Source organism: Helicoverpa zea, chromosome 15 (genome assembly GCF_022581195.2).
Source record: "Helicoverpa zea isolate HzStark_Cry1AcR chromosome 15, ilHelZeax1.1, whole genome shotgun sequence".
Classification (NCBI taxonomy): Eukaryota; Metazoa; Arthropoda; class Insecta; order Lepidoptera; family Noctuidae; genus Helicoverpa; species Helicoverpa zea.
In genome coordinates, this window is record NC_061466.1 from 7,240,646 (window position 1) to 7,268,577 (window position 27,932).

Genomic DNA, 27,932 nt, shown 5'->3' on the forward strand with positions numbered 1-27,932 from the left:
GATTTTTTGCTGATTTGTTATACGATTTCGTGACGCCAAGCATGGTGCCGCGCCACTAATAATATAAGAAACCTTATCAAGGCTATTTTGGAGGCTTAATTTGAGGAATAATTAGACTCAATCATTCTCCAAAAGAGTTGAAAAACGACCCGAAAAACATATTCGAATTATCTTAGTACGCACAGAAGTTGTTGTGCATTAAATATGTGCTTCTGAAGAATATCATATGGCTACGTTTATAATGAATTTTATAACTACGTATTGATTTCAGTTTTCTAAGAATATTATTGATTTTAACCGTCATTTAACAAATGGCCGTTTCGTTGCACCTCTGAAAGAGCAAAAGTTATGATTTATAATAAATCCTGCCAGAGTTTTTGATTCTGCTGTTGTTGATTTTGTTGTGACACTTCTTTTTCAGCAACATGAATTCTTATGTATTAATTTTGGCTTTTTGGACATTTGATTTATGTGGTCCAGAATTAAATAATCCTATCACAATCCGGTTATGTTTTCTATTTACAGCAGATCTTGAAAACAATTGCAATTAATAATATATTCGCGCTAATGTTCATCGATTGCCTTCGTCAAATCGTATTATTTGCAGGAACAATAATACAATTTAAACTTAACCTGACGTTGTTGAATGTGCGCTTACAATGTAGTTAGTCATCGATGCGCGTTTAACGTCTATGGAAAAGTAATGGTCGCTAATGCTGTTCAATAGTCTTACATCGGCTGTGACGCGGCCCCTGACGATGAGCGGGAACAGAGTGCCTAGTGCGAGTTTTGCAAGTTAATTTTTTCGATGCGAAGATTATTATACCATTGAATCACATAGCACTTATCTTAGAATTGTGTATTTAATAAAGACTGGCATCAGTACTTGGTCGTATTACACTTGAGCTCACTTTTGCGAGTGTAATCATTATTAACCGGTAAAATGAAAGAAGAAGTAAATCATGTGACGTAGCATACGACTCTTTATTTCAATAGACTTATAATTACGTATCGAGTTGCGAATGCTGTCAAAACTCGGAATCAGCACTCTGCTCGGCCACGCTATGTAAATGTTGTTAAACTATGTTTACATGGTACTATATTCCTTAGCGATGACCTAAAACCTCAGCCGCTGGGATTACCGGTGTGTGCTATAAGTAAAATTAGTTTAGAGCTAGACTCCCCGAGGAATGTTTGAAAGGTCAATGTTGGACACAGTTTTCTGAATATTATAGAAAACGGATAACAACATACGATTTTAAAAAGTCTAAATACATTTAAAAGATCTAATTTTAAGTGATAAATTAAGCTTGGTTCTGATATCCCGAGTTGGAGGAACCAGATAAAGTCAGATCCATGCCATTGTATTCTATTGTTTCTCCCCGCAAGGGCCATTCCTTTTTGAAGTTCTGCCAACGGAACATAACTCGAATGCCTATTATAAATCTCTTAGTTACTTTAGCTCGTTTTAATAAACCACTCATATTGTAAAGCTCTCAAGTGTCACCTGTGAAGTGTTATGAAGAGAATTTGTGGAAAAATACTTCGGGTAGTAGGCCGTTTTAAATGCCTTAATGATTTTTGTACTGGATTGTTGTTATTTTTCTGATGGTTGTTGTTTTATTACAGTGGATTTATTTATCATTATCGTCATTACCAAATAAGAGCATCTTTACTCATAACATGCAAAAGTATGTTACGTTTCCCTTTGCCTGAACTAAACTTTTGAAAGCTTCGCCACCTGCGGTAATTTCACATCTTCAGAACCCGTTGAACATTTACAAGCTCTTCTTTTTTTCGGTCTATGTTTATCTTCCAGGTGAATATTTGACATGAGTAGACCATGCCTGTCTTCTAGATTGCTTGTGTAGCAATCTCGATCGTAGATTGTTTTTACCCGACTGCTAAGAAAGGTTATGTTATTTACTTTTCAGTAAATGTCTTGAATATAACGTAGACATAATTACTTTCCTTTGTTTATCCTGAAATCGGTCTGTTTTTGTTCAGTATTGGGCTACTATTGTAACAAACGAGTAGATTTGGACGTATAGTCCCACAGCGCTACAATTTCATCTCCTTCTAAACGACTATTTAGTATTTCAGGATCAAATTCTCAATCGATTCAGGATCCGAGGATCACTTATCAATTGCTCTGGTTTTCGCATTGCGGCTTATCTCAATGTGCTATGAGATCTCATAATTATTTTATTTTCTTGGTGTTTCCAATTGTGATAAACTGGCGTAACTAAAACATACCAGGACTTTCCACAAATTAGTTAGAGATAATTTCAGTATGTTCGTAGCAATCAGTTTTATTAGGAGTAAACACTGAGAGGAGACGGCAACACCGGGGCGGCGGCATAATCAGTATCGGTGCGGGATGCGCGCGCCGAGCACTCGGCGCTAGTGTGTGCGGCACACGAGTCTCGGCCCTGCGACGGGTCAGAGCGCGCGTGCGGGCGCGTGTCGCGAGCGGCGAGTGGCGTGCGGCGTGTCGCGGGTCCGGAGCGGGCCAGCCGGCGGGGTGGCCGCGCGGAGCGGCGCCCGACATGGGGCGGCGGTAGCGGCGCGGATGTGCGCGCGCTCCGAGGCCGTGGAGCTGGAGGTGCTGGGCGCGGAGGGCGGCGAGCCGCGCGTGCCGCCGCGCCCGCTGCGCCTGTCCCTCCTCGAGCTGCTGGGCAAGCTGGTGCGCCGCGACCAGCCCGCCCCGTCGCATCGCCGCGCTAGGCACAATCATCGTTTTCGTACTTTCGTCTCTTGTGGTCGGTACCTGCCTACGAACCTATTGATTTGTTGCTGACATTAAGATCGTACTGATAGGAAATCTCTTATTGAATTTTATTTTGTTCGGATTGACGCCGGTGAAGTTCTGCGTCATCGTGTATTGTACGTGCCTGCGACGCCGATGGCGTTTGCGTAACGGCTTGCTATATTCTACACAGACGCTGGCGTAGCCGACATGTTTTCGTTTTGGCTGGCTGTGAATGGCTGAGCGGCTTCCCCCGAATTGATGATGAGTATATTTCAGAAATAGAGAAGATGTGAATAGTGGACAAGGTCGGTGTCGGTGTCGGCGCGCCCCCGTACGGTCAACGGCCGGGGCGAGACGGCGCTTCAGCGCTTCGTGTATGACCCCGCGGTCTTGTTATCGATTACTCGCTAATGTTTCACTTCACTAAATTTAATTAGGATGCAATTTTATTTGCCAATATTAGAACTTCCGTATACAAAAGAAGAAAGAAGACTAAATTCTCATGTTAATCAATACTTGGATAGCGAAACTACCTGTTTGCTCATTTAACGAGGCTTTATTTTATAACGCGTGCAACTCTAACTCTTACGCACGTAATTAGATTATCGTCCATTGTGTTGAAGAATTGTTTCGGATACTGAGTATATTATTTACTTCACAGTTGTTATTGAATAGAAAGGACTATTTCCATTATCCTTATCTTTGTTACTTGCATTAGCCGTACTTATTTTCAAATCACAATCTTTTATATTTCTTGTAACACTCCTTCGTATATTCATTTACTACACCTATCATGCAAAATATACAGGATGAAGTTAAATGCATTTCTAATGTTTTTTTTTCTGTGAATCTGTCTATGATCTGGTATCGGTAGAGTTGTCACAAATTTAATAGATTGCATTTCTTCAGTGAACCCATGAAATCGGCAATGATATCATAAACATATCTATGAATCATTGAATATACAATGTCGATTTGCATAACATTGAGCCCTAGACAAACTATGATTCGATGAAGGCCAGTTGGGTCAATGACATCACTAGATTGAGGTAGTTAAATCTGGAGGATACCAGTGCACTGTAATCACTAGGATCATGTACTCGTTGTAGGCGAAGTAACAGCTGAAAATTATCATGAGTCATTTGTTTGAAATTCTTTTTCAAGGCATTCCGTTGCCTATTGTTACACTGTCATCAAGTCAGATCCATGTTTAATGAAAATCCCTGTACATCAGTAATTTCGGTGTCTTCTCGTGTGAATTGTTTACCCATTAGGTCTTTTGCTTCTTGTAACGCAGTCTCGTGACAGATTTTTGGATCGCTTTTGAATTCAGAGATGATGTGGAATCTTCTCTCCTCTTCCTCTTTTAGTGTTTCTTCATTCCTGAAGGTTGGTCGTCAGTATTTTGTATTCCTCTCTATCCATGGCCAGCCGGAACAGCTGCTCAATGGAGGCGACGCTTGTCCACTCCCGTGTCATCTTTTCTCTTACCAAGAAAAATGTGATTCATCAAACTCGCATGAAATCACCATATACCTACATATGTAAACAAATAGTAAAACACAAGAAACAATGTTGTTTATCTTTTTCTTCTTTGCTGTAAAATTACTTATCTGTGAAACGTTCTCATGATCTATGTTTTTTCATGTAAGTGACATTTCTTCACCGAGACGAGAGTGGGTGTAAAGTAATATAATTTATTTTCACCTAGTCCTTCAACTTGGTGGTTCTGTCCTTGGTCTATTTTAATTAAAATATATATGAAAACATTCTAACATGAGAATATTTAAGGCTGAATCTAGAGAATTTCTTCAAAAATTTAATAATTGGTTGGGATATGCTAATGTAGGTTTCGTCTATTTCAGTACACGTCTGTAAATAAACGTCCATTTACGGCAATGCTTCGGTCAAATATTTTCAGGTATTCTATACTTACTTATATATTAGTAACAATCTTTTGTCTCGAAAACATATCTGATGAAATTATGGCAAGGTCTTTAGCTCGTGGTAAACTTGACACGAAACATCGCAGTCGCGGTTTTGTCTTGCTTTGTAATGTAATTCTGTAAGGGTGTGTGGAGAGGATGCCCCTGAAAATGTTATTAGTCGTAAACTGGGAGGAGATCGATCGCCGTCCCCTCGGCGCCCAACGTCGAGACGCACTCGTAACCACTACCACGACGAACAGATCAACAGCTCTATGTAGATGTTCCTACATCCGCTATAGGAACTGTCAATATACAGAAACGTTCAACTCCCATAATGAAGTTATTGCTCTGGAAGTTATTTTATAGCTCTATAGACCTTACATCCTTTGACAAATAGATTTTATATGAAACAGGAACATGATCAACTGTTAATTAGAAGTCGGTGAAGCGGGAAATTAATTCAGTCTCGTTCTTAAGAGGCCATCAAATTATTCTCGCCATTTATCGCGTTTTAGAATGTTTTGTTTTCGACAAGCAAGATTGAAACTGTGTGTGGGTGTTTCCTTTGTGCTTTTATTGGGCATTACTTGAAGTGGTTCAAAACATTTATTCCGAGTCAAGAGAACGTGATCATTTTAGTCAAACTGTCCCTTGATACAATTACAGAGAGTATTCAGTAGTTCAGCTGTAGCATTTAAAGTAGTCTTCATGAATAGGCGGGTAAGTAATTATCCTTGTGTCAGACGACGGGGCACGTTCTTTTTACAGATGCGTGGCTGCTATTTGTTCCGCCTCTCTCGTATATAATTGTTTTATTTATGAAAGGGTATCCGATGTGCATTAAACTTTATGGTTCTCTAATTCAAGTACTTATGAATATTAGGTCATCTGCTTTGTATCGCAGCAGACTGAAAAGAAAGAAGTATGTTCATGTCCGTTCAGTATTTTTAGCGGTATTTAAATCCTACTTAAAATATCTTTTCATTCATCGACGTTGGTGAAAGTGTCTGTTCGAGAGCTTGTTTTAGTCAAGTTTGATACATTTTAATTATTTTCTGCGTTTTATTTTACATGTAGCAAAAGCAGTACAAACAATTTGGACTTCTTGCATAGACTACGTATTGTAATGTATTGACATAATTTTATCCATCTTAAATGATATGACGGATTTAATTCAAATACCAACAATGCATAGGATTTCCCATGTTATCAAAACTACGTCATTATCTTTCGTCTTAACTTCAATCAAGGTATTAAGATGATTGTTATTTTCAGTTTTCCCAAAGAAAAATCAACTGTAAGATTACCAGTCAAGTAAAATTTTAGTCAATATTATTAATAGCAAGATTCAGTTGTATTCAGTGTTATATTTTCATATCCATAGGATAATAAGTATAACATTTTTGAACTGTTTGGAATTGACGATAACAACTCGTCTATTGTGGCGCTGGCTATGCCCAATAATAAAGTACTAACGATAACGTTCTCGCCCTATTAGAATTACAGAAGCTCTTATAAAAACAATATTAGATAGATGGGAGTCTTTTTGTGGTGCTCACTGAAGAATTCTACCGAAGTATATTAACTTCATCGACAGATTATGGTAAGATGGATCACGATAAAAACGATATCACGCTAAAATACACACCAATTTAGGGATGTAGGCTAAAATATCCATCCATCATATTATCGTAATAGTGCCTTTGCGAACCTCCCTGTAATTTCTCACACGCAGTCCTTTGTGACAATTCAATTTAATGAGGATATGCTTGCAGACATTGTTTGTACGCCCATTGAGGGACAAATAAGCAAGTTCGTTTACATTCGTGCAAACAAAAGAATTCCCTGATGTCCTTCAAGATAACTAATACTGGATATATTATGTATGAGAAATCCTCTACTGTGTAAACTTAGAAACATGTTACTGTGTAATCTAGGACAATGACGTATGAGTGACAAATAGAAACAATCGTTCAGTATTTAACCAGTGTTTATATAGATTATGCCAATTCAATTACATTCATAGTTTGCAAGTAGGTTTGTGAGAACTGAGTCTAAGTGGTATTGTTTATTGTTACAGAGAATGAACGGAGAATCAAAGCGAACAACAGGGAATACAACGCGCAGTTCCGTTACGCCGTAAGTTGTTGCATATTATATTATCATAAGTTGTTTACAAAGCTTTATTATCCTTTAAAGTTCAGTTTCAACCCTTCTGAATGACATTATAACCAATGAGTCTAAAGAAAAGTGATCAGCAGGTTTATTTTACGCTACGGTCTAATTATCACTAATGATTTTTAAATTCCCTTCGTTTTCAGAGTTGGGTAAAACACAACAATATAATTTATTTCATCTATCTAATTTATAAGTGTTATAAATTGCATTTTATCCTTGTACCTACGTTGAATTTTGGATTGGTAAGCTTCCGCTTGAAATTAATCATTTGCAAGATTTCACTAAATCCGTTTAGACTAATGATAGTCTTCACGTAATCCGTTGAAACCATTTGCTTTTAATAAATTAAGGAGAAAAAAGTGGAATTCAATCCGAGACTTTTATAAGCCGGTGTGACAAAGTAGAGTACGTTTCCAACCAGTAATGAGAGTACCTACATTGGAAACAGGAAATATAATTTGGATATAACCTCCACAATACGCTGTGCCTATGCGTCATACTGAGCGCATATTCCGCAAATGACGTAAACAAAGATTTCGCGGTGTCTAATGCCTGTCTAATTAAGTGTAGGCCGGGATGTGTGAATAACATGAAATCATACTCTGATAACACGTAATTGCTAATTTTATCATTTGAATGAAGAGCAATCAGTCTCTACGGTCGGTCGTCAGCTCAATTCAGGCATTATAGCTATTTCGATCTTATTTACGTTTCCCTTTTGCTACAAAGTTTATTTGTTTTATATGGAAATTAGAAGAATTGGAACGAACAGTCCTGTAGGAAAGAACTAAAATAGTTTTATTAAATCTTGGTTATTTGCAAAACCACTGATTCAGAATTTCCTTATTGGGACCAATTACCAACAAACATTTTTTTGTTTCAGAGCAATTTCATCAAAACATCGAAGTATTCGATCATAACGTTCCTGCCGCTGAATCTGTTGGAGCAGTTCCAGCGGCTAGCGAACTTCTACTTCTTGTGCCTGCTGGTGCTGCAGCTGATCCCGGCCATCTCCTCGCTGACGCCCATCACCACTGCGATACCACTCATTGGCGTACTCGCGCTCACTGCCGTCAAAGACGCATACGACGACTTTGTAAGTCCACTCTCATATCGTAGCTATTGGACATTTCAGCAAGCAATAAACGAAGAATAACACTTACCAAAACGTAGCGACCACCAATAAAGTTCTAATGGAACCGCATCGACGATCTGTACGACAATTTGGGATACATTATCACTTACCACTTATTGAATTGCCAGTAGGTCGTAGACAGTTTATAGCACCTATTAGGCGTCAAAGGATATTAAATATCAAACGCGTATCATTTTAATAGGTCATCGAAACATATAGGGATTCGCCAAATTAGGTACGATAACCTACGAAGATATTATTTGTGGACTCAATATCTGTGTCAAAGTTATTAATATTCCAGATATTCGCACTAACGTACCTGACGGTTTAATAGTCAATAGTCGTAGCAAATGACACACATAAACAACCTCGGAGCAAACATCTGGTAGGCTAGCTAGGACCCGATGCGGTACCGCGACGCTGCGTATTTGGCTCGCTCAAATTATTTCACGGATATGTACTGAATGTCATTTATCGTATTTTTTATTATTTTCATTTGTTTTAACTTTTTGTTGAACTGGGCTACTACTAAAGACCTGTTCTCTGTAATATCCATTTGTAGTTGTAGTAGGTGTATAATTGAGCTGTAAACAGACTTAATTGACATTGAAATAAGATTAGTCACTGTTTCCCACTTTCTTCCAAATTACCGTGAAGATCTGAAAATTTGCCAAAAGTTTAACAAAAACTATTATATTCCAATTTCGTTATATATTATAGCGATGAATTATCTTTCTTGAAGTCGTTTAATTAAGTAAAAGAAGCAATTAAGATAAGATCTCTATCCCTTACCAGAACTTTAATAAATGAGACGAATGGGAGCGTTTAATTAGTGTTCTAGCTATGCTTGTTAGTTTAATAACCAGGTACTTTACCTAAGAAACAATCATCAGGAAGTATGACTGTTGTAGTGTTAATGAGTGTATGTGCCGAACGTAGGAGTAATCAAACGATCAAACGGGCATTTTGCACACGTGCTGTCCTTGTCTACGAACGTTGTTGCTAATGCTCAGTGACCCATTATGTCATCTATTGTAGATCAAGGACACAGACGTAATTAGTGATCCGTGGCAAAGTTTGCATTATGTGAAGAGATCGTTTGATTTCATTTGTGATACAAGTGGTTCTTTACGATCTCTATTCATCTACACTCAAGGTAATAATTTTTGCCTTGGTAATCAATTTTTATTGATGTCACGACATTATTATAGTTCAATGACGTATCCGTATTGAAGTTATTTTCTTTTTCTTATTTTTTATGAGCGGCGTACTGAAGTGACAGCTGACCCAGAAGTAAATAAATAGGGCTGAACCTCGTTAAGGAAAAGTTGGTAACTTAAGTTACTAACTATCAAGTATACTTTTAAAATCGACTAACTCCGTGATGAAATAGTTTGCTCGGTAACTTTAGAACTATGAGTCGTCCGTATTACGCGTAACTTTGATTCTTTAATCTACTTTAAAACTCAGATTTTCTAAAAAGAGGGTTGGTTTGATTGTGAATTATTAACAAGACGTGTATACATGAAGCACGGGTGTGGCCTTCGCATATTATCATGACCTTCTCTATGAATAGGCCCCTCTATATTCTTTGTAGTTTTTCCCACCAATGCGAGCAAATAAACCTTTTAATGGACGAAGTTAAGAGCTCTGACACAGTTTATATCTCCGGTCTGTAGAAATACGCACTTCCGAGACACTTTCGCTTCTAATTAAATAAACTACGAATACGAAATTGTAGGTAATAATGTGAACAATATAATGGACTTTTCGTGTTTTGTCCTAGTCGACACAGTCTCTATTTTGGTCACTCCACTGGCCTATTTCTCCTAGTTTTAGCTATGTCTGAATTTTAATACTGTAACACGCAGTGCCTTTTTATAGCCTGAATCGTGTTCATGTTTATCGATTAAAGTCTAGGCCGAAGAAGCATTAAGCGAGCAAAATCTTAAAGCTTCTGATCGCTCATTGTATAATAGACAAGATCGCTCCAGTTTCTTTTTTTCTTGTAAAGAGTGGATTTATCGTTTGTATTGCGATTAGATCAGTCGTTTCCTGAGGCCCAAGGTACTGCAGATATATGCTGGGGGACCATATCTTGTTTCTGAATACAAACACACCTTAGTTTATGCCTTTTATGGTCTCTACTAAGTACTTTTCAAGGATCGATTTATGGAGCAGATTATCTTTTTCTTTAACGGATTTGTCTGTTCAAAATGTATTTGCTTTACTGGCCTTATGGACATAGCTGATAGAACTACTTATCGGCATTGTGTATTATTCTTTTACATCAGGGAATTACTTAATTGTAAGTCCCATTTAGCATTCCAATAAAAAGAAAAACATTTTACATAAGATTCTTTTATTTCCAGCAACGTCATCAGAACGATTCGCAAGTAAACCACCGGCGTGCTAAAACACTTCGCAATGGCAAGCTTGTGGAGGAGAAGTGGGCGTCTGTTCAGGTGGGAGACGTCATCCGGCTGGAGAACGACCAGTTCGTCGCGGCGGACATTTTGCTCCTCAGCAGCTCGGAGCCCAACGGTCTCTGTTACATAGAGACTGCCGAGTTAGATGGGTCAGTACTATTGAATGCTCCTATACGTCCTTTGCTCTTAAAACTTCGTATGTGTAGGGAACATCGAGAATAGTACTGCAGGTCTAGAATTCTGATCACACACAATGGATAGTTGATTTTTGACACTTATGCGAATACCTACTACTACTTTTGTAGGGTAGCTGTTTGTAGCTAAAATTTCAAGACGACTAACACCTTAATCTGCCTGTGACCTGGATGCTGTAAAGGATTCGAAACGTCGGGATTAAATAACATTAATATAACTGCGATACAATGGGCAGTGTCATAATTTTGGTTTTATTTTTGAACAGATTTTGACAGGTATTGATTCTTGAATTCATGGGTTCTGTTTCTTTTTTTTTTGCAGGGAGACGAATTTAAAATGTCGTCAGTGCCTTTTAGAGACGGCCGCAATGGGGCAGGACGACGCACAACTGGGCGCTTTCGACGGTGAGATCGTCTGCGAAACGCCCAACAATCTACTTAATAAGTTTGATGGTAAGTTATTGCTCATTATACATTTTAGTAGAAGGCTCTTAAAACATAACCGTTCCATCGCCAAGCCTCGGTCTCAATTAAAATCATTTTAATTTATAATCACTTCCCTAAAATATTAAATCTATTTTTAGCGTAATGACTATGTTCCATCTGTGTTATCCCTATTGTTTGACATAAATAAATAAATTTATCCTCAGCGATTTAATTAACCATCAAAACATACTAGTAAGAAGGTCGCAAGAAGGAAAGTATTGCTTCCATAAACAATTCCAATCTGCCGCTTTCAATTAGTTAGTGTTTTTGCTGATTACTGTTTCGCTATATTTGCGAAATTGTCTGCGGAATCCGCGCGCCATTGCAGCGCTGTCGCGATTAAGTAACGCTACAGAAATCGCTTGTTAATACCTAAATGTTTATGCGCTTACGGTAGCACTTTATCATGCTGATGGATGCAAGCTAAATCGAGCACTTTAACGTATGAATCACGGGCTTGGGTTGCTCTCAGCCATTAACACAGTTAACGGAAATTATCTACATAATCATCTTGTAATTTTTTCCTCTACTTATCTTCATTTGTAACAAATTATTTGTTTTGTAATACATAATTGTTTTTTTTTTCTTGCACGTAACGTAAGGCGTTAGTTACTTGGAAGTCATTTCAATCGAGAATTGTTATTCGTTTACTATTATTTTAACAAGTTTACCGTGCATGTAGACTTAAATAAAAAAGGAAAGGTCAATTTGGGAACTTTAATTAAGTAAATGGTGACCTTTTATGAGTAAGGCAATCATCTTTATTGCTTTTCGATAAATATAGCCTTTTGTAATCTAATAATAATAACGCTATGTTCACGAATCATATTGCACAGACAAATTATATAAATAAAAAAATGTCCTGTTGATTTTATAAATTATAATGGATAATCCAGGGCTTAGACTGCTTTATGTTCCAAAGAGACGAACCAGCAACACAAATGAAATAATAGATAATTGTTACGTATGTCACGATTAGAGGTTAATTTAATTAAACGATTAAGCAATCTGATTAAGGCTTTAAGGGTATCACCAAACAATCGATTAGGTTAAGCCTAATACATAATATTATAGTAATAGAAACAGGTATACTCGGTTGACTTAACAAAGCTCCGCTCGCTTGCTCCGTCGCTCACCAGTTTAATCGTGACGTCATAGACGGGGACGTTAGATGTAAAACAACATAGTTATAGAGGGTCGCACAATGCTAGCCCGTGTTTGCATTCGTCAAATAAAAATGATTTGTTTGCTGGTGAACGAGTTGACGACTGGATCAAAGCTTCTAAATATACAATCTTGTAATATGATTTATAAAATCCGCCTGACGCGTTCTGACATGGAAGTTTACCAACTATAGTAATAAAGCAATGCCTGGGTAGGTAGTTATCGTGCCTTTCAAAGAATGTTTAAGTTGCATTGACAATACCCAAAAAAAATCCATACATTATCGCAGCATCAATCGACCATATCGCCGTCAGCAATAACACATACTAAGTGGTGAAAGGCGGGCGTTTTGGAGTCTTTGTATATTTTTTTGACGTTCAAAAAGTGCTGTTTTTCAGCCTAGCAACATCAAATAACTTTGATTTTACTCTAGTTTATTCACATATGTACTTTCTTGTTCCCAGGTACGCTAAGCTGGCGCAACCAGCATTTCTCCCTGGACAACGACAAGATCCTGCTCCGAGGCTGCGTACTCCGCAATACGCAGTGGTGCTATGGCGTTGTCGTGTTCGCCGGGAAGGACACCAAGCTCATGCAGAACTCCGGCAAGACCAAATTCAAGCGCACCAGCATAGATAGGCTACTTAATTTTCTTATTATAGGGGTAAGTCTGATATATTCATAATTTTTCAAGTACGTGCCAGGGCTAGAAAATGCTGGGACTTGGGACTTTTCGAGGGCCAGTCCCAGGTTCTTCATCGAGCAGGTGATGAAGTACCTGGGACTCGTCCTTGATAGCCTGTGGAACCTCGTCGAGCATGTCCGAGGGTTGAGCCCCAAACTGGAGAATGTAGGTGCGGGCTTCAAGCGGCTCCTGCCCAACCTGGGGGTTTTTGTAAACAATATACCAACTTTTTGAAAATGGGGATACTCGAATAAATCTTGCGTTTAAATTAACTGTGATTTCCGTAGTTGTTCGATTTTTCGCTTTTATCGTAATCCCAATTTGAACCGCTGCACGAGTTCTTAATTTTTTCCCATTTAAGTAATTCGTAGTCTTCAAAAAAAATGACATCTACTTAGGTAGGTATGTCAAAAAACATATTAAAAAGTATTTTACTTAGCAATACACTCACACTTATTACTTACTGCTTGTTTGTAACTTTATTGTGTTTCCACAGATAGTATTCTTCCTGCTGTCGATGTGCGTGTTCTGCACGGTGGCGTGCGGGGTGTGGGAGTGGCTGGTGGGGCGCTACTTCCAGGCGTTCCTGCCGTGGGACACGCTGGTGCCGGCCGAGCCCACGTGGGGCGCGCTCGTCATCGCGCTGCTCGTCTTCTTCTCCTACGCCATCGTCATGAACACTGTCGTGCCTATATCGCTCTATGTCTCTGTTGAGGTACGTCCCTGCGCAAAAAAAGGTTTATCTGTGGAACTTAAAATATTATTATTTTAAAACTGTAATATTACTACTTCTTCTTTTTCACCACCGCTCCAGGCAGACTGGCAGACATAGCCTAAAGCGCTAAGTCGTACATAGTGGAAAAAGTGTAAATAAAAATATAGTAAAGTGTAAAACAAACAAAAACTAATGACCAAAGATTATCTATTTGTAATATATATTATGCTATATACCTAAATCCTATTACGTCAATTAGGTGAAAAATATATCAGACAAAATTGCGGTTTATAATTGGTAACTCCATAAAATACGTCATTATACAACGATAATTTGATTAATCACGGGAATGTGAATATTAAAAAGGTATAACCATTTATACTTCAAAAATTTCCACACTGATTACTCATTCATTAAGGAGTGATTAGTTGCAAATAATAAATACCACTTGATGCCGTGAATTGCATGATTAATCTAACTGGTATTCTTATCGGTTCTAATAACGACAAATCACGTAGATATTTACTATCCATACTATGATATTGTATAATGTACTGACAACTTCTTGTTCTAGGTAATAAGGTTTGCCCAAAGTTTCCTTATAAACTGGGATGAGAAAATGTATTACGAAAAGACTGGGACAGCGGCAAAGGCGCGGACGACCACATTGAATGAGGAACTCGGTCAGTATTTCATATTAGACCTAATTTGGCGAATAATAACTTTTCAAGTACGTAGGATAATTATATTGTGATTTATTTTCTTTCCAGGCCAGATCCAGTACATATTCTCAGACAAAACGGGTACTCTCACACAGAACATAATGACGTTCAACAAGTGCTCGATAGCAGGCGTCTGCTATGGAGACGTCGTCGATGAAACCACCGGTGAAACCATAGAGCTCGCCGAGGTACGTCATGTACGTTCAGTTCCATACCGCCACCGAACAAGTACCATTTTCCAATATATTCAACAGCACATGCCATAGACTAGACCATAAACACGATATGCATGTAGGTTGATGCAGTCTTATAAAGCACTTGAAGGGACGCTCACGTCCACAAGTTCACATCTTTGATTTTGCATGTGTTTGACTTGATTTCCTCATAAAGAAAGTATTTTGAAGTTATCACGTTTGGTACTGTAAATGATGGAATTTGTCCTCGTTCGCTCACGCTTTCGGGCCATGTGAAGTGTTTGAATTTTTTTGTCATGTCATGATATTTGTGTTCGTTTTACAGTTAGTTTGTGGATCATAATACCACCTGAGTATCATGTTTGTGTAATTAATATATTCACTACACGGATGAAGTTTTCACTCGAGCATCACTAGATACCTAGAATTTGGTTTGAGTTTTTTTTTGCATGGTCACACACCACATTAGTGGCATAAGAACATGCCTGGACAGTAAAAACACATGAATTGGGGACATGGGTCATGTTTAGTTCAATTCGTACTGAATCACTTCGATAAAATGATGGTCATTATAAGCATGATAGATAGACATGAAGCCTAGGTTTAACTGAATAAAAAAAAGTGTAACGGTTTAATCATACAATATTTACATAGATATGTACAACACAAAAAAAAAACTATCCTAGTAAAACAATAAAAAAAAAACACTATGTCTAAAAAGCGTCAAAAAATTCATCCCCATCGAAACTTTCGGCCTTCCAACGAGGCAATGCTGCCAGCCTCTTGAGTACGCTCCCAGTTGACAGTGATGGGAATGAATTTTTTGACGCTTTTTAAATATAGCGTTTTTTTATTGTTTTACTAAAAAAATGTTGAACGTCTATAGCCTGGCAAGTTGCAATGTTACGTTCCCATGGCGACCACGGACGACGCACGTGCGTTCGCTGTGCATTCACTTGACTCCAATGTCAGTCGTGTACCGGCTACCGTACAGTTGACGATAACGTCCGTCGCCACCCTACTTAGACCATTTCTATGCTATAGATGTTCAACTGTTAAAGTGGAAGAGAAAGAGAGAACTGTAGTCATGATAGGAGTTAGGCTATGTCAGTGAGGTCGGGTTCGGTAGCTGAGTGTTGCGTGTCCGACAGCCGGCGCGCGGGACGGGCGCGGCGCGGGCGCGGGGCGCGGCGCGCGCGCGGCTGCTGGAGCTGGAGCAGGACGCGGGCCGCAGCACGCCCGGCGCGCGCCGCCCGCGCGTACGCACCACCGTAACCACGCTGCCCCGCTTGCAATACCTAGCGAACATAGGCATCCGCGTCATAGTCGAACGAGTTCCGCGCGGCACACACACGCTTCAAAAAAATGTTGACGTAGTCTTAAAAAAGTACCGGATTTAGTGCAGTTAGAAGACACTGGAACAAAGTTGAAGTTCTTAACTTAGTGCTAATTCCGGTAATTTTTAAAACCATATTTAAGATGAGGTGGCCAGTGTCCAAAAATAAGACAGCACTCGGTTAACTAAAATCGTGTGAAAATTAAATAGGTTGGCGTGCGGAACAAATGATTCAACCAACGGGTTATAAAAAAGCGATCATTTCAGAAAACTCGCCCTGCTTGTTTTCAGTTACGTTAAATGTGCGCTATCAACATTATGTTCGCTTTTTATGGATATGACTTGTATTACATATCTTCGAATCGATGTTTTCTCAGTTTGGCTCGTATTGAGAGCGGGCAGCGCAACTATCTAGCGCCTGTGTTTCCGTGCATATGATCTGTATGACCTTCTCAACCTCCCCTATCGTATCTCTGGAATGTTTCGAGCTAACCCACACCAGTGATGCAGCCAGTCTCCCAGTGAGACTCGCTCCGCACTAGTCTACAACTAAGCCCTATGACCTATTTCAACTACTAAACGAAAATATTACTATTCTATTCTATATTTGTAGCTTATTTAATGACCTGACAAAATTAACCAAAATATAAAATAAAAATATTTATTTACAAAATAATTTTCGTATAAAATGATTTTTTATGAATGAAACATACACACACAACCAAATGTAACACAGTTCAACAGTAACAACAATAACGTGACCATTTCATAATTATAACAATATGTACTAAGTGGTGTCTGCCAATACGGTAACTGACAGAAATCATACATACACACACACATAGGTATTTCCTTCTCTTTTGGGATATTTCTACTGGGCCCTATCTAATGTTTCCCACACACTATCCGCTAATGTATAAATGTAACCAATGGTATCAATGTTTCATGTCTGCATGTTCGCTTTGCATCGTGTGTTTCTTGTTACAAGCTTTAACAATATTAACAGCAATAATATAGCAACAAATCTACGAAAAATCATTTTAAAAAATCATTTAATAAAATTGATTAATATGATAAATGTTTATTTTTGATAATATGGGAAAGGCAACACAGAAAATTAACTGGCAATACTTTCATAATAATTTCAGTGCTAAAAACTTGTCCCTTTGTAATTGGAACTAACATTAACGCCACAAAACTTTACTTTGCTCATTTTCCAATCGATGTTTCTTTAGCAATTAGCCTATTTAGAGTTAGCCTAAACATCTTCCTTTGTTGCGAAACATTATTCTACAAAGCCATTTCTGCCGTTGCTTCTCCCATTTGCAAACGTAGATTTGTTGCGATGATCCGAACTTTTTAGTTCTGACATAGTTGTTTATGAATACAACAGAGTTCTGAACCGTTGGACTTTTCGTTCAACCCTGAGTACGAGCCGGAGTTCAAGTTCTTCGATGGCACGCTGCTGGACGCGGTCAAGAGGGGCGATAAGAACGTGCATGATTTCTTTCGTCTGCTAGCACTGTGTCATACGGTCATGCCCGATCAGAAGAATGGTCGGCTAGAATACCAGGTGAGGTTTTCATTAACTCATTTTTGGATACTCTACACATGTTTCAATTTTCGATCCTCCTAGGGGCTTCATACTGCATTCAAATCTTGATATATTGTTTCGCGGAATGAACGCTAAATATTTTCTCAAACATTTACCGTCTTACCACAAAAACTTTTTAACGTCAGTTTAAGACTTGTCTAAAAAAATGTCAAATTATGACGTTGACATATGGTTCATTTTGGAGCCACATTTTTTTTAGACAAGTGTAAAACAGTGGTTAAAGTTTTTGTAGTAAGGCCATTAATGTTATGAATTTCCGCAAACTAACGCCTGTTTCCATTAGCTAAGCTTTTTCTCCAGGGCGTTTATGACTTTACGTAATTCAATATATTGTTGTTTTAGGCGCAATCGCCCGACGAGTCCGCGCTGGTATCCGCAGCCAGAAATTTTGGTTTCGTGTTCAGAGAACGCTCGCCTAATAGTATTACAATAGAAGTAATGGGTAAAACAGAGGTTTGTACACATTTAAAAAAGGATTATTTAATTTATTTTAATTTTAATAATTTTATTAATAGTAGTCTTTTGTTTCAGGTGTATGAATTGTTATGTATATTAGATTTTAATAATGTTAGGAAAAGAATGTCCGTGATATTGAGGAAGGATGGTGAAATTAGGTTATATACAAAAGGTGCTGATAATGTAATATATGACAGATTAAAAAGTGGTAACCAAACAGAAGTGAAGTCTAAGACGCAGGAACATTTAAATGTGAGTTTATTTTGAGCTGTTTTGTGTTAAATTTATTCAAGAAATCAGAGACATAACCTTATATAAACGAAGGAGACATCGGTATTTGACAAACCCGGCAAAAGAAGTTCTACAGGACTTTTCCAGACGACCGTCACAGCGTAAGCGGTAAAGCGAGAGCAACGCTCGTTCAGTCGCTTTGAAAACCCACTAGAAATGTCAATTACGGGAAGTCATGTCACATTTTACGTTGGGGGTTGGAGGGGGCTGGCGTTGACCTACCTACACTATAAAACTAGAACTGTTTTTGATCAAAATTATTTTTTCTCAAGTAAATTTCTTGATGTGTATTATAAACTACATTTGTTAACAGAAATTCGCCGGCGAAGGTCTCCGGACGCTGGCGCTAGCGTGGCGGCCGCTGGAGGAGCGCTACTTCTCGGAGTGGAAGCGTCGCCACCAGGCCGCCGCGCTAGCGCTGCACGACCGCGACGAACAGCTCGACGCCATCTACGAGGAGATCGAGACTGACCTGCTGCTCATGGGTACGTACACTGTGACGTCACGCAGCGCCGCCACCAGGCCGCCGCGCTAGCGCTGCACGACCGCGACGAACAGCTCGACGCCATCTACGAGGAGATCGAGACTGACCTGCTGCTCATGGGTACGTACACTGTGACGTCACGCAGCGCCGCCACCAGGCCGCCGCGCTAGCGCTGCACGACCGCGACGAACAGCTCGACGCCATCTACGAGGAGATCGAGACTGACCTGCTGCTCATGGGTACGTACACTGTGACGTCACGCAGCGCCGCCACCAGGCCGCCGCGCTAGCGCTGCACGACCGCGACGAACAGCTCGACGCCATCTACGAGGAGATCGAGACTGACCTGCTGCTCATGGGTACGTACACTGTGACGTCACGCAGCGCCGCCACCAGGCCGCCGCGCTAGCGCTGCACGACCGCGACGAACAGCTCGACGCCATCTACGAGGAGATCGAGACTGACCTGCTGCTCATGGGTACGTACACTGTGACGTCACGCAGCGCCGCCACCAGGCCGCCGCGCTAGCGCTGCACGACCGCGACGAACAGCTCGACGCCATCTACGAGGAGATCGAGACTGACCTGCTGCTCATGGGTACGTACACTGTGACGTCACGCAGCGCCGCCACCAGGCCGCCGCGCTAGCGCTGCACGACCGCGACGAACAGCTCGACGCCATCTACGAGGAGATCGAGACTGACCTGCTGCTCATGGGTACGTACACTGTCTTTACTGAACAGGTACAGTAAATGTAGTACTACAGCCTGGTGAATTCGTACAAAACACGCCCATGGTCTAAGCGGGATGACTGACTCCCGGCAGATGCCTCCCGTCCCGCGCCCACGTGTCACGTTACTCGTTGCCAGGCTATAGAAACAAAAGACAATCTTTCTAATGAGATTTACGGTATTGTATAGCTCAAAACATACAGATGTGTTGTGTTGTAAATGAATGAGCTTCATTGTATTTTTATTTTTTACAGGAGTGACAGCAATCGAAGACAAATTACAAGACGGTGTACCAGAAACTATAGCGAATCTCAGTATGGCCGGCATTAAAGTGTGGGTCTTAACGGGTGATAAACAAGGTACAATTTACCTCCACATTTTTATTAAATTTTAAAGGAAATTGTTAATTAGGTTAATGTAATTGGTATTTTTTGTTTTAGAAACAGCAATAAACATCGGCTACTCGTGCCAATTGCTAACGGATGATATGGCGGAGGTGTTCGTGATCGACGGAGTATCATACGACGACGTAGATCGACAGCTCGCCAAGTGTAGGGACAGCATAAGAGTTGTCAACACATTTTTACCTCATGGTAAGACTTATTAATCCTCTTTTCTATTGTACAATTTTTTACTCTAAATCAGATAGGCCATTCAAAGTGACACGACTTTTCTGATTTCGCATTGTGTTATTATTTTTACCTCTGAGGAATCTGTTAGTATTGACTCAACCTCTTTCGTCGCTGGAACAAGCTATATGCTCATTTTTGCCTCTAAACAGTGTATTCAAAAGTCGAGAAAGCGTCAACTCTCATATTGATATTATTATGTACAGCATTTAAAGTCTCTAGATTAACCAATGTGCATCCGTGAAAAATGTAAACAACAACTACGTACATTCAGGTCCAGCGGAGGCGAGTTCGTCGGAAGGCGGGCGGGCGGCGGGCGCGGCGAACGGCGGCGTGTCCCGCGCGTCGCCGGGCCGCGCCAACGTCAAGCTCAACGCGCCCGCCGTCTCCGTCGTCACATTTAGGTGGGAACATAACACTCACACAGCACACAGGTAGAGAGACAAAGACACACCTTGTATACATCACCGCTACCCTACCACGCAGTGTTTGTGCCTTACCGTCTGTCACCGCCACTCTGTCTACTCATTTTTTAATTATATGGGGTCGATTTTTTGTTTGACAAGTGTAAGCGTATAATTTCACAACAAAACACAATAACGGGGAAATTTTAATGAATATTCAATAAACTTTTTATGAAATGTTTAAATTGTAAATAACTTAAAAAATGATTGTTTATCATAAAATAACAAGTACATATTTATCTACTTGATGCCTTCTGTGTAATAACAGCCGGGCCGGGGTAATGAAAACATTAATGGGCTTTAATTGTATTCGTGTGAGTGCCGCGCTTTCATTAGTAAAGTGTCAATGTCGATACTCCCTATGTGTGTGGCTTAAGCTAAACAAAACATGTAATACATATCGCATTAAATGTTCATGTGTTGTCTAAATTTACTACCAGTAATGTAAAAATTCAATTTTTGTAAATTAATAAATTAACTGATTAATCTGCTTATAACAATTCTGATCGTTTAATCGATATTTTGTAATTAAATCGATATAACCAATGTGTGTCACTTCCCTACTAACATAGTTGTAGTACTGTCCACACACTTTTCCGTTTGTACACCAAGCCCGAGTGCTCTTTCTCTCTCTAACCTGTACCGATCTTTTAATCCGACACCTATAGAAGACCTGTAGATATCACATAGCTAATGTAGTTGACTTTAATCACATTTGTTGCCATTGATATTGAATTAAGTACATTCAACATAGTATATGAACAACATATACTATGTTTATAAATTCACATGACCATACATTCAATTATGCAATATTTGAAAGAAATGATATAAAATATCAATTTCGATATATTTGATAAAAAGTAGATACAAGAAGTTGATATCCTTTTCGAAAAATTGATCAGTGGCAACGAATGTTCTTTATAATAAAAGGAGTGATTCAGTATGTATGTTGTGTCTGCGATGTGGATTGTTCACGTTGTGTGTGCATTCATGTCAGCTTTGTTATTTTAAGGACCCAGAACGCAGTGATTTATCGATAGAAACAAATGTAGTATGGACTTTTTTCTCTTTAAGTTAATGAAAATATAAAACAAGATCTTGTGTACTGGATCCTTAAATTGTAAATTGTTATTTCGATGTGTCATAAATATTTTGTGTACTCGATATATTCGTACTGTTAAAGTATCTATTTTAGCTGAAAAATATTAAATTCGGTATTTTTTGTTACCGTTCCCCTAAACTTGTTATAACGCCAATAGATGTTAGCGAAGATGTTTAGGGGCTGCATCATCTAACTATGACGAAAACCCGACCAATCTCATTTATCCAATAAGAGGTAATTTCACCGCTAGTGACGGTTAGGTTATCCTTATAATTAAAAGGTGCATTTCCCCCAGATATCTTCCCTAAAAAATTGTACCAAAGATTTCTTCAAAATAACGTCTGAGTGCACAATTTGCGTCGCAATGGTGTAGCTATCTCGGTACACTGTAGTAATCAGCGTGTTACAGCAACGAGTACGTGTCGGGCGGCGCGTACGCGGACGCTCACGACCACGCGGATGACTCCAACGGCTTCGCCATCGTCATCAACGGACACTCGCTCGTACACTGCCTGCATCCTAAGCTGGAGGAGAAGTTAGTGTTTTGTTTTATTTTTGTGTATGTGTCCAGTTTTAGTGGTTACTTAGACAAGTCTTTGATATTTAGGAGTCATTCAGGAATTTATCTGACAGATCAACTATAACTTTTGGTTCTACAAATATATTGCAAGCAGCCTTTTTCTGGAATAGCTATCAGATAATTAATTGACACATTCGGTAACCAGTGAAACGGCCTTAAAATTGTGTTTAAAAAATAAAAATGTATACACTCTAGCAGTGACAATATTTAAAAATTGATTTTCATTAAAGTAAATCTTTAATGAAATCTGAAATCTGAATGAAATGAAAAATTAAATCTTTTTTGGTTTTCATTAAAGTAAATCTGTAATGAAAATCAATTTTTAATTTAAAAAACGAAGACAGATTCAGTTCATTTATAAAAATCTTTAAGGCACTTGAAGATTGTTTTTTCATAAGATGTGATTATCACCAAAGTCTTGAGAAACCAGCAAAAAATATCTAATAGAAAAGAAAACCTGCTTTGTATAACACATCTTTCCATTATGTCCAGGTTTTTAGACGTAGTGATACAGTGTCGGTCAGTAATCTGCTGCCGCGTGACACCGCTGCAGAAGGCGATGGTGGTCGAGCTCATCAAGAAGAGCCGGAAAGCCGTCACGCTCGCCATCGGAGACGGCGCCAATGATGTCTCTATGATCAAAGGTACTACACAATCATTTTTGAGCACGATATAAATGTAATAAAAATAAAAAATATCAAATGCTCTATGTAGGAGTTGCTCAATCACTTTTATCTAAATTGAATACTTATTTGACTCATTGAAAGACACCTAAAGTATGGTCAAGACTACCGTATGGAATAGTCTGAGCACCTCTGTACCAAACCTAAAGCATCAACTCATTTCTTTAAATGCGAGCAATATTTTCACACATTACATACTGCAAACATTTTCTGTGTTTAAAACAAAAGATTCTTTTTTTGATCATTTAAGCCCAGCATTATCAAAATCTTGATGACGATATTATCCCTTATCGGGAACATTGGATTCGCGGAAAAATTTTCCACTCTTTTCGATCATTCAGCAGCAAGTTTGACAGAGACCATCCGTAGGCACCCTTCTCCTCAACTGAACATTAACAACTAAATGTTTTTTTTTTTTTAATATTCCAGCGGCCCACATAGGCGTGGGTATCTCAGGCCAGGAAGGCATGCAAGCGGTGCTCGCGTCCGACTACTCGATAGCGCAGTTCCGATTCCTGCAGCGCCTGCTACTGGTGCACGGTCGCTGGTCCTACTACAGGATGTGCAAGTTCCTGCGATACTTCTTCTATAAGAACTTCGCTTTTACCGTCTGTCACTTCTGGTTCGCGTTCTTTTGTGGATTCAGTGCGCAGGTTGGTAGCATATATTTATTTTTTAATAAATTTCGGTATCGTTTATGGGGAAAAGTAGGGGTTACTGTCAGTATTCACCAAGAGTAAGCAATTCTAAAGGACAGGTTTTGGTTCATAATAAGGATTTTTTATGTACTAAAGACGGCTGGCAGGAGCTGGATGCGAGAAGCCGAAAATAGATCTCAGTGGCGTGCACTTGGAGAGGCCTATGTCCAGCAGTGGACTGCGATAGGCTGATGATGATGATGATGATGATGATGATGATGATGATGTACTAAAGACGAATCAGTATGCTGAAATAAATTCCAATATTGTACAAAAATCTTTGATAACATTATTGTTGAATATTTTTTTTAAGAAACCGCTTTCTGAGCTACCATCTTAAGTATATCATCGACACCTATGACCGATTAAAATTTGAAGGAAAACATCTCAAGAAAAACCTCGTCGTGATTAACGCTCAATATCATCCTTGTGAGAGGAAGCCTGTGCTCAGCAGTGAAACTTAAAAAAATGCTGATGGTGATGAGGGACCTTCGCAGCTCCTTATACAAATCACCAACAATAACTCACTACGTAACGTCCACAGACGGTGTTCGACGAGATGTTCATCTCCGTATACAACCTGTTCTACACATCGCTGCCGGTGCTGGCACTGGGCGTCTTCGAGCAGGACGTGGCGGACGCGACGTCGCTGCAGTTCCCCAAGCTGTACGCGCCCGGACACACCAGCCAGCTCTTCAACAAGACCGAGTTCATCAAGTCCACGCTGCACGGCTGTTTTACCTCGCTCGTGCTCTTTCTCATACCTTATGGTGAGTAAATTAACTTAATCTATTAATGTTTATATAAATTAAAAACCGGCCAATTGCGAGTCGGACTCACGCGCAAAGGTTTCCGTACCAAATCACGTTTATTCCATGAAAACCTTAAATGTGTTGGTCTTGAGAAACAGCCTTTCAATAGGGTCCCGTTTTTCCCGTTAAGTACGGAACCATTTCATTAGTTAACACCACCCTTAGTGCGTGCAAGACGTGCCTCTTGAAAGTCGTTATTGTAACTCAGCAAATTGGTTCCAAAATAAATCTTGTGAGTGAATAAGAAACAGATTCGTGTGTAATTCTTTCTGCCCAAAAAATTCTGACGTTTAGATTGTGTTCAACTTGGCACAACATACAAAAACAAAAGTAGCATTGTCTTTTTTTATTTCGTAGCTACTAGGTAGTTGTTAAAATTAAGCAAGAATTTACGATCTTTTTACTTCTTATTGCAGGTACTTACAAAGACGGCCTGGCGCCCGATGGCAAGATTTTATCAGATCACATGTTATTAGGAAGTGTAGTAGCAACAATATTAATTATAGACAATACAACACAGGTAAGTGCATATTTATATTCGAATTTTAACTCCTGACTCCATAAGAGGGGTGTTATTATTAAATCTTGTAAACTTCACCGGTAATTACATGTTTGAGCCGTTTGGGGTTAGAACCATGGCGCCCAAGTGCCCAAACTTCGAGAAACCAGCAAGCGCTTAGTGGAGTCCACTCGTGACCAAAGGGCTGGCACTTACTTCGATCAAAGAATATACCTGACCCGGCTAGCCTTTTGGGCACGATCCCCAATGACAGCGGATGAGTTTTTTACCAGAGCTACGCACTCTGTAAGGACACTGTGTGACGTCGCAAGTAAATCAGGGTTGCGGGAATGTCCTCACTGCTCCTGACGGTAGATTCGCCACATATATGATACTAGCTTCTGCCAGCGGTTTCACCCGCATCCCGTGGGAACTACTTCCCGTACCGGGATAAAAAGTAGCCTATAGCCTTCCTCGATAAATGGGCTATCTAACACTGAAAGAAATTTTTAAATCGGACCAGTAGTTCCGGATTAGCGCGTTCAAACAAACAAACAAACAAACAAACTCTTCAGCTTTATAATATTAGTAATAGATACTACAAAATGAATGAGTTGCATTAATACCATAATAATTATTTCAGATAGCCTTGGACACGACGTACTGGACGGTGTTCAACCATATAACGATATGGGGCTCTCTGGTGTCGTACTTCGTGTTGGATTACTTCTACAACTACGCGATCGGCGGGCCGTACGTGGGCTCCCTGACCGTGGCGCTGACGCAGGCCACGTTCTGGTTCACGGCCGTGCTGACCATGATCATCCTCATGGTGCCCGTGGTGTCGTGGCGCCTCGCCTGCTCCGTCACGCGGCCCACGCTGGCGGAGCGGCTCCGCGCGCGGCAGCGCTGGCGGGCGGCCGCGCCGGCCCCGCGCACACCGTCCGCGCGGAGGGCCCGCCGGTCCGTGCGGTCGGGCTACGCCTTCGCGCACCAGGAGGGCTTCGGGCGCCTCATCACGTCGGGCAAGATCATGCGGCGCATCCCGCACGCCGACGCGGCGCTGTCGGCGCTGGCGTCGCTGCCGGGCAAGTTCCACGCGCGGCCGCCGTCGCCGCCCGCGTCGCCGGCCGAGCCGCGGGCGCCGACGCAGAACTTGGCCACGGTGGACTTATGAGTGGCGCCGGCGCCTCGCGCGCCCCACATTGTGATAACGTCGGTAGAGTTAAACTTCGTATTGTCCTACTATTGCCTATATTGAATTATATTTGTTGATCGAGATTATATATTGATAGATATTTATCGCGGCCCGCGCCGCGTCGCGCGGGCGGCGCTGAGCCGTTGTTTTGTACTCGTGTCGTTTCGTTCGTTGAGTTAGTCGGTCGGAGTCCGGCCGCCCGGGCCCGGGAAATGTGCATTTAGACGAGCCGTCGATATCGCCGGCAGTGAAAACGCGACATGGATGGACTTTTATGTTTTCAAATTGTTATGTTAGTGCCAAAGGAGAATATCAAAAGTAAACAGCAATTGAACTTTCTACAAATATATAATGTCATTATGTCTTAATAATTCGAAAACAATGTACCTACTATATTAACTTTGCCATAATCTAATTGAAACCCGGCGATGTTACTGTATTGCCGCCTATTTAATTGTTATGAGAATGTCAGTTCTGATTGTTATGTACTTAGGACATCTTACATAAAGTATTAATTTAATTAAAAAGATGATATGAACCTACGTAATGTATGTAAATCATTTAAAATATTTAAAACATGTAGCGTTTTAACTGCATGTGAATATTATGATCAACATTTGCTTTGGAATCAGTTTTTTAATAAAAAAAATAATAATTCTTAATATACTCTTTTTATTTCCACCTACCCCTTACTTATTTCAAGGAAATGTGAAAATGGAGATAAGCCTTTTAATTACACTTTTTTTTTACTACCCCTGGGTCATTTCTGAAGTCTGAGAAGATTTGCTTGTGTAATGTCAGTGTGGTAAGAAATAACGAGAATCTCAATAATGGATGATCAGTAATCCACTATTACATACCATAGATTAGCTGATTAGTAGTATGGAAAGACAATGCCCTCTTCAGAGAGGTAATATAATAAAGAGGAAACACGTTTTGTTTGTTTTGATTACTTTTATCGCTTTACCATTTTTGATTAACCACAAGTCCTTGAAAGAAAACCGATTCCTGTCTAGGATGATTCGCGAGGCTATTGAGTGATATATCAGAGGACTGCATAAGAGAGTACATAAGGGGAGTACATGAGAGAGTTCATAAGAGGAGTACATAAGGGTGCGTCCACATCTGGCGAATGCGCAGCACGCACGTATAGAGCGCGCGAGTGGCGCGCGATCTGCGCGCAATCAGTTCTCGCCCTTACAGTTCCGTATATTGGCTCAGTACTGTCGAAGATGGCAGACGTTGCGCGCCGCCTGCGCGCCGCTCGCGTGCGGCGCTTAGGTCGCGCGCGAGTTGCGCGCGGGCGGCGCAGAAGCGGCGCACGAATGCACGCGCGCAGCTCGCGGACAGCTCGCGATCGGCTCGCGTGCTGCGCATTCGCCAGATGTGGACGCACCCTAAGAGAGTTCATAACTCAGACCAATCGCAAACCAATCAAATGTCGTTGGAATACGATTGGTCTTATATTAGTAGCAGAATGCCCGAAATGGTTAAAACTGCTAAAACTGCTGCTGCGCCCCTGCTTTTTATTAAAAGTAAGCAATCGATCAGGGGCCCGATTCTCCTAAGTTAATAATGTCAAAATCGAATCGCAATATGATCGCAATAGCAGTTTTAACCATATCGGGCACTCTGCTACTAATAAAGGACCAATCGTATTCCAACGACATTCGATTGGTTTGCGATTGGTCAGCTATTTTGGTGATTTTGGTCTACTCTATACGGTAGTTTGCTCTACAATAATATTGCAATCGTAAATCATTTGCAGTCA

At 40.2% G+C, this 27,932-nt stretch overlaps 1 protein-coding gene across 1 annotated transcript; it reads left to right on the plus strand.

Annotated features, from left to right (window-relative positions):
- Positions 1-2,557: 2,557 nt before the first annotated feature.
- LOC124636807 (probable phospholipid-transporting ATPase IM) lies at positions 2,558-26,823 on the plus strand. The gene is made up of 22 exons (XM_047172969.1): positions 2,558-2,762; positions 6,761-6,819; positions 7,742-7,954; positions 10,366-10,571; positions 10,939-11,069; positions 12,731-12,930; positions 13,448-13,666; positions 14,241-14,349; positions 14,437-14,576; positions 17,312-17,491; positions 17,876-17,986; positions 18,065-18,241; positions 18,594-18,765; positions 19,748-19,852; positions 19,934-20,086; positions 20,397-20,556; positions 22,101-22,226; positions 22,764-22,915; positions 23,384-23,607; positions 24,197-24,422; positions 24,881-24,984; positions 25,607-26,823. Exons 1-22 carry the CDS (start codon positions 2,573-2,575, stop codon positions 26,138-26,140), a joined length of 3,891 nt encoding a protein of 1,296 aa, XP_047028925.1. The 5' UTR covers positions 2,558-2,572; the 3' UTR covers positions 26,141-26,823.
- The last annotated feature ends 1,109 nt before the right edge of the window (positions 26,824-27,932 follow it).